This window comes from Amblyraja radiata, unplaced genomic scaffold (genome assembly GCF_010909765.2).
Source record: "Amblyraja radiata isolate CabotCenter1 unplaced genomic scaffold, sAmbRad1.1.pri S36, whole genome shotgun sequence".
Taxonomy (NCBI): domain Eukaryota; kingdom Metazoa; phylum Chordata; class Chondrichthyes; order Rajiformes; family Rajidae; genus Amblyraja; species Amblyraja radiata.
This window is the reverse complement of record NW_022630149.1, coordinates 856,934-870,036: the sequence shown is the minus strand read 5'-3', so window position 1 is coordinate 870,036 and position 13,103 is coordinate 856,934. Positions and strand designations below refer to the sequence as shown.

The 13,103-nt window shown below is 48.5% G+C and overlaps 1 protein-coding gene across 2 annotated transcripts in view; it reads right to left on the bottom strand.

The window, feature by feature from the left end:
- Positions 1–12,335: 12,335 nt before the first annotated feature.
- Positions 12,336–13,103, bottom strand: part of LOC116969402 (protein FAM102A-like) — a 27,678-nt gene continuing 26,910 nt past the window's right edge. For both annotated transcript variants that reach the window (XM_033016276.1, XM_033016275.1), the window contains exon 12: positions 12,336–12,999. In XM_033016276.1, coding sequence (XP_032872167.1) covers positions 12,960–12,999 — 40 coding nt within the window. In that variant the 3' untranslated portion in view covers positions 12,336–12,959. The remainder of the gene's footprint in view (positions 13,000–13,103) is intronic.

Genomic DNA, 13,103 nt, shown 5'->3' with positions numbered 1-13,103 from the left:
CCCAACTCGCCCATGCCGGCCAACAGGTCCCATCTACACTAGTCCCACCTGCCATTTCCCTCCAAACCTGTCCTATCCATGTACCTGCCCAACCGTTGACAGAGTTGGGCCACTCCAGAGAAAAAGGAACGGGCGACGTTCCGGGTTTGGACACCTTCTCCGGATGAGGAAGGGTGATGCAGATAGACGGTATCAGGAAGAGGGGAGGGGGTGGGGGGGTCGGGATTGAGATTGGGCGGGGGGGGGGTGGTGTCTGCAGGAGCGACGTGGATGACCAGCGTTGGGTCAAGGAAGCTTGACAAGTAGCGGGAGGAAAGCCCTGTGAGGGCTGAGAAGGAGGAAACGGCGCAGACAGATTACTGTAACCCAGCGGAGCCTGTGGCATGTTTACAATTTCCCAACGTGGAAACGAGAAAGCCAGCCGGTGTGAGGTCAGCAGAAACGTCAACGCGGAGGGCAAGCGCTCATCTCCAGGCTTGATGAGGCAGAGAATTCCACAGACTCACAAACTCTCTTCAAGATAGCGGAGACTTTCATATGAAGAAAGACTGGATAGACTCGGTTTGTACTCGCTGGAATTTAGAAGATTGGGGGGGGATCTTATAGAAACTTACAAAATTCTTAAGGGATTGGACAGGCTAGATGCAGGAATTTTGTTTCCGATGTTGGGGAAGTCCAGAACAAGGGGTCACTGTTTAAGGATAAGGGGGAAATCTTTTAGGACCGAGATGAGGAAAACATTTTTCACACAGAGAGTGGTGAATCTCTGGAACTCTCTGCCGCAGAAGGTAGTTGAGGCCACAGTTCGTTGTCTATATTTAAGAGGGAGTTAGATGTGGCCCTTGTGGCTAAAGGGATCAGGGGGTATGGAGAGAAGGCAGGTACAGGATGCTGAGTTGGATGATCAGCCATGATCATATTGAATGGCGGTGCAGGCTCGAAGGGCCGAATGGCCTACTCCTGCACCTATTTTCTATGTTTCTATGTTTCTATGAATGGCGATGCTAGCTCGAAGGGCCGAATGGCCTACTCCTGCACCTATAGTCTATTGTCTCTGTGTGGAGAAGTGTTTCCTCGTCTCCGTTCTAAATGGCTTACCCCTTATCCTTAAACTGTGTGTGGCCCCTGGTTCTGGAATCCCCCAACATCGGGAACATGTTTCCTGCCTCTAGCGTGTCCAAACCCTTTAGTTTACTTCAGTTCAAGTTCAGGTTTGTGTTTATTCTCTCTTAAACCAACTAAGGTGCAGTGATATTTGATTTCCCATACAGCCACACTCTGTGAAAAGCAAGAATACCATTTAACACAATTTAACACAGACATCCACCACAGTGGAATCCACATTCCTCACTGTGACAGTAGGCAATATAATCTGGGATGTAATGTTAAAATTGTACAGGGCATTGGTGAGACCAAATCTGGAGTATGGTGTACAATTTTGGTCGCCCAATTATAGGAAGGATGTCAACAAAATAGAGAGAGTACAGAGGAGATTTACTAGAATGTTGCCTGGGTTTCAACAACTAAGTTACAGAGATAGGTTGAATAAGTTAGGTCTTTATTCTCTGGAGCGCAGAAGGTTGAGGGGGGACTTGATAGAGGTCTTTAAAATGATGAGAGGGATAGACAGAGTTGATGTGGACAAGCTTTTCCCTTTGAGAATAGGGAAGATTCAAACAAGGGGACATGACTTCAGAATTAAGGGACAGAAGTTTAGGGGTAACATGAGGGGGAACTTCTTTACTCAGAGAGTGGTAGCGGTGTGGAATGAGCTTCCAGTGGAAGTGGTGGCGGCAGGTTCGTTGGTATCATTTAAGAATAAATTGGATAGGCATATGGATGAGAAGGGAATGGAGGGTTATGGTATGAGTGCAGGCAGGTGGGACTAAGGGGGAAAAAAATTGTTCGGCGCGGACTTGTAGGGCCGAGATGGCCTGTTTCCGTGCTGTAATTGTTATATGATTATATGGTTATAATTCAGTCAGCTTCCTCCTTTGTTCACCCGTGGTGGTCGGGGCGTTTTGAACCCTCCGCAGTCGCTGCCGCCGACGGTCCGATGCGTCGGGGGTTGATGGAGACTCCAGCTTCGGGACGGATCGGATCGGAAGACTCCGCAGCTTGGAGCTCCCGAGTCGGCCTCTTCATACCGGAGACCGTGGGCTTCACGGTGTTAAAGTTTAGCTTAGTTTAGTTTAGAGATACGGCGCGGAAACAGGCCCTTCGGCCCACCAAGTCCGTGCCGACCAGCGATCCCCGCACGTTAACACTGTCCTGCACCCACAAGGGACAATTTTTACATTTACACCAAGCCAATTAACCTACAAACCTGCACGTCTTTGGAGTGTGGGAGGAAACCGAAGATCTCGGAGAAAATTCTGGACTCCCCCAACATCGGGAACATGTTTCCTGCCTCTAGCGTGTCCAAACCCTTAATAATCTTATATGTTTCTATAAGATAACCATATAACCATATAACAATTACAGCACGGAAACAGGCCATCTCGGCCCTACAAGTCCGTGCCGAACAACTTTTTTCCCTTAGTCCCACCTGCCTGCACTCATACCATAACCCTCCATTCCCTTCTCATCCATATGCCTATCTAATTTATTTTTAAATGATACCAACGAACCTGCCTCCACCACTTCCACTGGAAGCTCATTCCACACCGCTACCACTCTCTGAGTAAAGAAGTTCCCCCTCATGTTACCCCTAAACTTCTGCCCCTTAATTCTGAAGTCATGTCCTCTTGTTTGAATCTTCCCTATTCTCAAAGGGAAAAGCTTGATCACATCAACTCTGTCTATCCCTCTCATCATTTTAAAGACCTCTATCAAGTCCCCCCTTAACCTTCTGCGCTCCAGAGAATAAAGACCTAACTTATTCAACCTATCTCTGTAACCTCAGCGCAGAAGGAGAAGTGGAGGGAAGAGACTGCAGCCCTAAGACTTTTGCCTCCATCACAGTGAGGAGATGTTGGGTGGACTCACTGTGGTGGATGTTAATATGTGTTTATTGTTGTTTTTATTGTATTGTATTATATGTATGACTGCTTAAATTTCGTTCAGACTTCGGTCTGGATGACAATAAAAGGCTATTCTATTCTATTCTATTCTATTCTAACTTAGTTGTTGAAACCCAGGCAACCCAGGATGAGAGATATCCTCTCATCCTTCTAAACTACTAAACTAAAGCCCAGCCGCTCCATTCTCTCAGCATACGACAGTCCCGCCATCCCGGGAATTAACCTGGTGAACCTACGCTGCACTCCCTCAATAGTAAGAATGTCCTTCCTCAAATAAGGGGACCAAAACTGCGCACAATACTCCAGATGTGGTCTCACTAGGGCCCTGTACAACTGCAGAAGGACCACTTTGCTCCAGAGTATACAAGCCCAGACGCTCCATTCTCTCAGCATATGATTCCCCCCCTCTCTCTCTCTATGCATCCCCCACCCAAGTTGCACCAGCTTCTCGTTCTCACCTAGCACAACAGCTAACAATGGCCTGCTTCCATTATCATAGTTTCTTTCTGGCCTATCTTTAATTCGTTGTTCTTTATCTCTCCACATCAGGTTGTCGGGTTGGAGGCAGGTGACTAGTGGGGTGCCTCAGGGATCTGTGTTGGGTCCACTGTTGTTTGTCATGTACATCAATGATCTGGATGAAGGTGTGGTAAATTGGATTAGTAAATATGCAGATGATACCAAGATAGGGGGTGTTGTGGATAATGAAGAGGATTTCCAAAGTCTACAGAGTGATTTAGGCCATTTGGAAAAATGGGCTGAAAGATGGCAGATGGAGTTTAATGCTGATAAATGTGAGGTGTTACACCTTGGCAGGACAAATCAAAATAGGACATACATGGTAAATGGTAGGGAATTGAAGAATACAGTTGAACAGAGGGATCTGGGAATAACCGTGCATAGTTCCTTGAAGGTGGAATCTCATATAGATAGGGTGGTAAAGAAAGCTTTTGGTATGCTAGCCTTTATAAATCAGAGCATTGAGTATAGAAGCTGGGATGTAATGTTAAAATTGTACAAGGCATTGGTGAGACCAATTCTGGAGTATGGTGTACAATTTTGGTCGCCCAATTATAGGAAGGATGTCAACAAAATAGAGAGAGTACAGAGGAGATTTACTAGAATGTTGCCTGGGTTTCAACAACTAAATTACAGAGAAAGGTTGAATAAGTTAGGTCTTTATTCTCTGGAGCGCAGAAGGTTAAGGGGGGACTTGATAGAGGTCTTTAAAATGATGAGAGGGATAGACAGAGTTGACGTGGACAAGCTTTTCCCTTTGAGAATAGGGAAGATTCAAACAAGAGGACGTGACTTCAGAATTAAGGGACAGAAGTTTAGGGGTAACATGAGGGGGAACTTCGTTACTCAGAGAGTGTTAGCGGTGTGGAATGAGCTTCCAGTGGAAGTGGTGGCGGCAGGTTCGTTGGTATCATTTAAGAATAAATTGGATAGGCATATGGATGAGAAGGGAATGGAGGGTTATGGTATGAGTGCAGGCAGGTGGGACTAAGGGAAAAAAATTGTTCGGCACGGACTTGTCGGGCCGAGATGGCCTGTTTCCGTGCTGTAATTGTTATATGGTTATATGGTGTTATATCAAGGTCTCTATCTCTCATTTTTCTATTTCCGTAATTAGTCTGCAGAAGGGTCTCGACCTGAAACGTCGCCCACTCCTTCTCCCCAGAGACGCCCCCTGTCCCAGCTGAGTTGCTCCTGCTTTTTACGCCTGTCCTCGGGTAAACCAGCGTCTGCAGTTCCTAGCTCCAGTGAAATTACTTAGGTGGACAGTGAAACTAGTCAGAGAACCAGGGCTTCCCCCCTGTACCTCAGGCCCTCGAGGGACTGGCAACATCATCGCACCTTGGTACATGTGGCAATGACAAAGACAATGGCCTCCCCGATCCTTGGAAGGGGGAAGAACGAGGGGTTGCCCGCACGTCTCAGAAGAAAAACCCTCTCATTCCTGGCATTTCTGCCCTTTACAGGAACTGAAGGAACTTCCCCGAGCAGCTTATGGTTTGGTTGTAGGTAGGAACTGCTGATGGAACAGGCTGGTCACGGTGGCGCAGCGGTAGAGTTGCTGCCTTACAGCGAATGCAGTGCCGGAGACCTGGGTTCGATCCCGACTACGGGTGCTGTCTGTACGGAGTTTGCACGTTCTCCCCGTGACCTGCGTGTGGGATTTCCCCGAGATCTTCGGTTTCCTCCCACACTCCAAAGACGTGCAGGTTTGTAGGTTAATTGGCTTGGTGTAAATGTAAACATTGTCCCTAGTGGGTGTAGGATAGTGTTAGTGTGCGGGGATCGCTGGTCGGCACAGACCCGGTGGGCCGAAGGGCCTGTTTCCACGCTGTATCTCTAAACTAAACATGCTGGTTTTAACCGAAGATAGACACAAAATGCTGGAGTAACTCAGCGGGACAGGCAGCATCTCTGTCACTGCCACTGCATGTTGTGTTGTCACTTGCGGGCGGAGCTCCAAGGCAAATTCCTTGTATGTGAATACTTGGCCAACAAACTGATTCATTCGTTCATCTGGAGAGAAGGAATGGGTGACGTTTCGGGTCTGAAGAAGGGTCTCGACCCAAAACGTTAGCCAGTCCTTCCATCCAGGTTAAGGTTCAGGTTTAGGTTAGTCGTTATTGTATGAGTGTTCATAGAATTTCATAGTCATAGATTGATACAACATGGAAACAGGCCCTTCGGCCCAACTTGCCCACCCCCAACATGTCCCATCTACACTGGTCCAACCTGCCCGCGTTTGGTCCATATCCCTCCAAACCTGTCCTATACATGTGACTGTCTAAATGTTTCCTAAACGTTGGGATAGTCCCTGCCTCAACTACCTCCTCTGGCAGCCTGTTCCACACACCCACCTGTGTGAAAAAGTTACCCCTCAGATTCTTATTAAATCTTTCCCCCCCTCACCTTAAACCTATGTCCTCTGGTTCTCGATTTAGCTTAGATTGGTTTAGAGATAGAGTCAAGAGTTCAAGAGTTTTAGTGTCATGTGTCCCAGATAGGACAATGACATTCCTGCTTGCTTCAGCACAACACAATATGTAAACATAATACAGAACAGGAGATACAAGTTCAGTGTGTCTATATACCATAGACCATATATGTACACAATAAATAAACAGATAAAGTACAATAGGCTGTTATAGTTCAGAGTTTGTTTGAGTTGTGTTTAATAGCCTGATGGCTGTGGGGAAGCAGCTATTCCTGAACCTGGATGTTGCAGATTTCAGGCTCCTGTACCTTCTACCTGAAGGTAGCGGGGAGATGAGTGTGTGGCCAGGATGGTGTGGGTCCTTGATCATGCTGCCAGCCTTTTTGAGGCAGCGACTGCGATAGATCCCCTCGATGGTGGGGAGGTCAGAGCCGATGATGGACTGGGCAGTGTTTACTACTTTTTGTAGTCTCTTCCGCTCCAGGGCACTCAAATTGCCGAACCAAGCCACGATGCAACCGGTCAGCATGCTCTCTACTGTGCACCTGTAGAAGTTCGAGAGAGTCCTCCTTGACGAGCCGACTCTCCGTAATCTTCTGTTGATACAGCATGGAAACAGGCCCTTCAGCCCAACAAGTCCATGCCGAACTAGTTCTATATTATCCCAATTTTTCGTTCACTCCATAAACGCCAGCAGCAATTCACCGAAGCCAATTAGCCTACGAACCCACACGTCTTTGGAATGTGGGAGGGAACCGGAAGGAACCCGGAAGAAACCTACGCAGGTCACAGGGAGAACGTGCAAACTCCACGCTGACAGCACCCGAGGTCCGGATCGAACCTTTGCTTTATATATTATTGGATGGGGAGAGGATGTTTCCACTAGTGGGAAAGTCTAGGACTAGAGGTCACAGCCTCAGAATTAAAGGACGTTCTTTTTTGAAGGAGATGAGGGGAAATCTCTTTAGTCAGAGGGTGGTGAATCTGTGGAATTCTTTGTCACAGACGGATGTGGAGGCCAAATCAGTGGATATTTTTAAGGCAGAGATAGATTCTTGATTAGTGCAGGTGTCGGGGGTTATGGGGAGAAGGCAGGAGAATGGGGTTAGGAGGGAGAGATAGATCAGCCATGATTGAATGGCAGAGTAGACTTGATGGGCCGAATGGCCTAATTCTGCTCCTATCACTTATGACATAATGTTTAGGATTGTACTAATGAACAATACAGGTACAACAGTGGGACTGGGTGGGCCAGTGTGTCGCACACTATCCCTTCCCCCATTGATACTGGGTGGGCCAGTGTGTCACACCCTTTCCCTTCCCCCATTGATACTGGGTGGGCCGGTGTGTCACACACTATCCCTTCCCCCATTGATACTGGGTGGGCCAGTGTGTTGCACACTATCCCTTCCCCCCTTGATACTGGGAGGGCCAGTGTGTCACACACTATCCCTTCCCCCATTGATACTGGGTGGGCCAGTGTGTTGCACACTATCCCTTCCCCCCTTGATACTGGGAGGGCCAGTGTGTCACACCCTTTCCCTTCCCCCATTGATACTGGGAGGGCCAGTGTGTCACACACTATCCCTTCCCCCATTGATACTGGGAGGGCCAGTGTGTCGCACACTATCCCTTCCCCCATTGAGACTCCATTCTCCACACCCTACACTGGTTGGAATTCCCGGCCACGGGAACCAGTCAGCTTCCTCTTCTATGTACTCTTTTAAGGAACAGGACGTTCTTTTACACCAGGAAGCAGCAGAGACAGGGAAGTGTGTCACCTGCCTTTGGGCTCTGGGAAAGTCCCAGGATCTATATTGGGCCAGAGTTCTGATCAGAGGAAACCAGCCTAGAATTGAAGAATGATGGAGCCGGACATCAGGGAAACAGCCCAACTTGCGCACAATACACATCAGACAATGGGTGCAGGAGGAGGCCATTCAGCCCTTCGAGCCAGCACCGCCATTCAATGTGATCAGTGTACCCCAATCTGTACCCCGTTCCTGTCTTCTCCCCATATCCCCTGACTCCGCTATCTTTAACAGCCCTATCTCTTGAAAGTACCCAGAGAACCGGCCTCCACCGCCCTCTGAGGCAGAGAATTCCACAGACTCACAACTCTCTGTGAGAAAAAGTGTTTCCTCGTCACCGTCCTAAATGGCTTACCCCTTATTCTTAAACTGTGTGGCCCCTGGTTCTGGACTCCCCCAACATCGGGAACATGTTTCCTGCCTCTAGCGTGTCCAAACCCTTAACAATCTTATATGTTTCAATGATGACGTTTCGGGTCGAGATCCTTAGCTAGTCTGAAGAAGGGTCTCGACCCGAAAGGTCACCTGCTCCTTCTCTCCAGAAATGCCGCCTGTCCCGCTGAGTTACTCCAGCTTTTTGGGTCTATAATGATCACTTTTAGTTTAGAGATACAGCGTGGAAACAGGTCCTTCAGCCCACAGGGCTCTTAAAGATAGCGGAGTCGGGGGATATGTCCATCGCTGCCTCAAAAAGGCTGGCAGCATCATCAAGGATCCACACCATCCTGGCCACACACTCATCTCCCGGCTGCCTTCAGGTAGAAGGTGCAGGAGCCTGAAATCTGCAACAACCAGGTTCAGGAATAGCTACTTCCCCACAGCCATCAGGCTATTAAACTCAACTTCAAACAAACTCTGAACTATAACAGCCTATTGCAGAGAGTGAGTGAGTGAGTGAGTGAGTGAGTGAGTGAGTGAGTGAGTGAGTGAGTGAGTGAGTGAGTGAGTGAGTGAGTGAGTGAGTGTGGGTGAGTGAGTGAGTGAGTGTGTGTGTGTGTGTGTGTGTGTGTGTGTGTGTGTGTGTGTGTGTGTGTGTGTGTGTGTGTGTGTGTGTGTGTGTGTGTGTGTGTGTGTATGCCTACAATATTCTGTTGTGCTGCAGCAAGCTAGAATTTCATTGTCCTATCTAGGACACATGACAATTAAACTCTCTCGACTCTTGACAAAGTCACCATCCTGCATCTGTGCAAGTTCAGGAAATTTACAGGCATGTGTGGGGGTGAATAGTTTCACCTGGTGATATCAGCTCGGTCATGTCCTGTGTGGTTCTGCCTCTACACAAACAGCAGGGCAGCTTCCCTAGTCCCCGGAGGCCGTCGGCTTGTGGCCTTGTCGTCTGTGGGTTGAGGTCACGTTGTCAAGGCAAATGTTTGGCCCACCGTGGGCAGGGCTGTTACGTTGCTTTCAGGAAGCAGTCTACACTCTTTACACACCGGCCTCCCCCCCAGCCCCAGCCCGAAGCAACGCAAGGCACCAGACACCATCTGGGTAGTAAAGGAACTGCAGATGCTGGTTTAAACTGACGTGAGGCACAAAAATGCTGGAGTAACTCAGCGGGACAGGCAGCATCTTCGGAGGAAAGGGACGGGTGACGTTTCGGGGCGTGATCCTTCTTCAGAGTCTGGAGAAAAGTCTCGACCCAAACACGACACCCAAACTGGAGAAGGGTCTCGACCCAAAACGTCACCCAATCTGAAGAAGAGTCTCGACCCGAAACGTCACCCATTCTGAAGAAAGGTCTCGACCTGAAACGTCACCCAATCTGAAGAAAGGTCTTGACCTGAAACGTCACCCAATCTGAATCTGAAGAAGGAGGTTCACCAGATTAATTCCCAGGATGGCGGGACTGTCAAATGCTGAGAGAATGGAGCGGCTGGGCTTGTACACTCTGGAGTTTAGAAGGATGAGAGGATATCTTATTGAAACATATAAGATTGTTAAGGGTTTGGACACGCCAGAGGCAGGAAACATGTGCCTGGTGTTGGGGGAGTCCAGAACCAGGGGCCACACACACAGTTTAAGAATAAGGGGTTGGCCATTTAGAACGGAGACGAGGAAACACTTTTTCTCACAGGGAGTTGTGAGTCTGTGGAATTTTCTGCCTCAGTGGAGGCGGGTTCTCTGGATGCTTTCAAGAGAGAGCTAGATAGGGCTCCTAAAGATAGCGGAGTCAGGGGATATGGGGAGAAGGCAGGAACGGGGTACTGATTGGGGATGATCAGCCATGATCATAGTGAATGGCGGTGCTGGCTCGAAGGGCAGAATGGCCTACTCCTGCACCTATTGTCTATGAGGATGTCATGACCACTGAGGTGATGGCCTACCAGATACCATCTAGTGGCTCAGTGCAGCACTGCAGAAAAGACCAAAAACATATCTAAGAGTCTGAAGAAGGGTCTCGACCCGAAACGTCACCTATTCCTTCTCTCCACAGATGCTGCTCACCCGCTGAGTTTCTCCAGCATTTTTGTCTACCTTCGATTTTTCCAGCATCTGCAGTTCCTTCTTAAACAAAAAACATATCTTCGCTGTGAAGCAGCATCTACCTGCAGTTCCTTGTGTAGGAACTGCAGATGCTGGTTTAAACCGAAGACAGACACAAAAAAAAAAAACTGGAGTTACTCCAGCATTTTGTCTCCAGCTTCTGTGTAAACCAGCATCTGCAGTTCCTTCCGACACAGTTGTGGGAAAGAACTGCAGACGCTGATTTAAATCGAAGGTAGACACAAAATGCTGGAGTAACCTGGCGGGACAGGCAGCATCTCTGGAGAGAAGGAATGATTTGAAGACGGGGCTCAACCCGAAACGTCACCCATTCCTTCTCCCCAGAGATGCTGCCTGTCCCGCTGAGTTACTCCAGCATTTTGTGTCTATCTTCAGGTTTCTAAGTTAATTGGCTTCGGTGAAACATTGCAAATTGTCCCTCGTATGTCGGATACTGTACGGGGAGATCGCTCGTCAATAGACAACAGACAATAGGTGCAGGTGTAGGCCATTCGGCCCTTCGAGCCAGCACTGCCATTCAATGTGATCACGGCTGATCATCCACAATCAGTACCCCGTTCCTGCCTTCTCCCCATATCCCCCGACTCCGCTATCTTTAAGAGCCCTATCTAGCTCTCTCTTGAAAGTATCCGGTGAACCGGCCTCCACCGCCCTCCGAGGCAGGGAATTCCACAGACTCACAACTCTCTGTGAGAAAAAGTGTTTCCTCGTCTCCGTTCTAAATGGCTTACCCCTTATTCTTAAACTGTGTGTGGCCCCTGGTTCTGGACACCCCCAACATCGGGAACATGTTTCCTGCCTCTAGCGTGTCCAAACCCTTAACAATCTTACATGTTTCAATAAGATATCCTCTCATCCTTCTAAACTCCAGAGTGTACAAGCCCAGCCGCTCCATTCTCTCAGCATATGACAGTCCCGCCATCCCGGGAATTAACCTGGTGAACAAGTTCTACCTCCATGGTCAGTATGGACATGATGGGCTGAAGGGCCTGTACCTGCGCTGTATTCTATGTTCTGTCTCTGGGGTTAGTATGGGCATGGTGGGCCGAAGGACCCGTACCTGCGCTGTATTCTTATTTCTATCTCTGGGGTTAGTATGAGCATGGTGGGCCGAAGGGCCTGTACCTGCACTGTATTCTATGTTCTTACCTCCATGGTTAGCATGGACTTGCTGGGCCGAAGGGCCTCTTCCTGTGACCTGCAAGTCCACTCGAGCCATCACCAGAATAAAAGCTTGTCAGGACCCAAAAATGATAGTTTTCAATCTTCAAAGCCAACACTTCAAAGTTCATACACTTTTTTTCATAATAAGCAATTTATTTTTAAAAACACTTTATTGATAAATTATCACTTCTTTAAAAAAAAAAATCAGTCAAGTCCATTCTCGACCGACACAAACACAGATCAAATAATAACTCCGTGATCTCCAAGGAGATTCAGCTTCGGAGTGGTCAACCAGTTGGTGAGTTAGCATTTTAATACATCACACTCTCCTCCCCCACTGAATCGAACTGATTATGTTGTACCTTGCATTGGACTGCCAGTCAGGTGTAGGACGTTCCTTGCTGACACCCACAACAAAGCTAAATAAATTAGACCGAGGGGAAGGATTAGCAATTCCAAAGATAGATGCAAAAAGCTGGAGTAACTCAGCGGGTCAGGCAGCATCTCTGGAGAAACTCTGCTGGTTCAAGCAGCATCTCTGGAGAAACTCTGCTGGTTCAAGCAGCATCTCTGGAGTAACTCTGCTGGTTCAAGCAGCATCTCTGGAGTAACTCTGCTGGGCAGGCAGCATCTCTGGAGAGAAGGAACGGGCGCCGTTGTGGGTCTCGACCGGAGACATCACGCCATTCCTTCTGTCCAGAGACGCCGCCTGTCCCCGTCGAGTTACTCCAGCATTTTTCGCGTCTATCTTCGGTTTAAACCATCCAACACCTGCAGTTCCTTCCTTGCCAATTCCAGTCAAGCTGAGACGATTCCTTGCAGAAATACTGGGCACCGATCACCAAAGATTATAGAGGAGCTCTCCTCTATAATCTTCGCCACCTACAGCATATATTGATCGTGGATACACGATAGGCCCACCACCGAATTCCCGGGCGACTGCTGGTGGTCCCGGGACCTCCTTCAACCCGGACAAAATTCCCGACAGCGCGCACTTTGAAATCTCCGCTGGAAAACAAACCACCACCCCCCCTCTCCCCGAAAATGTGACACCTAGCCCGGGCGATCTCGACCTCATCCGGACTTCCGCGGCCGATGGAATATTTGGAATATTTGGAATTTTTGGAAATCCCGGCCATTCCCGGCAGATCCGTTCTCAAAGCCGACCTCCGAGGCCGACGGATAATACGGCAAGGATCTGGCTCCGAGGAATACCGGAACAAATAAAAATCAGCGGAGGACCATCCATTGACTCCCATCCCAACTTGACTCTTGGGCAATTAGCATTGGATGGACGGAGAGACAAATCTTCCCATCTCTTTCCCTATCCTCTCCCCATCATTCCCACCCCCCCACCCTCGATATTGTCCTGTCCTTTCTTTAAAATGACCTGGCTCCTCCCTCATGGAAACTCCAGAATTTGGGAATTTCCCGGGAACACAATGAAACAGCAGCAGATGAAATATTCGGAAGGGAAATCGGAATTCCGTTGTCGAGCCGAGCTTAATGGCTGTCGATCACCACGGGTTTGTAATTACCCAATCTGCGGGCAAAAGAAAGAGAGAGAGAGAGTCTTAGGTTTATGCTTAAGAAGGAACTGCAGATGCTGGAAAAAAAATCGAAGGTAGACAAAAATGCTGGAGGAAC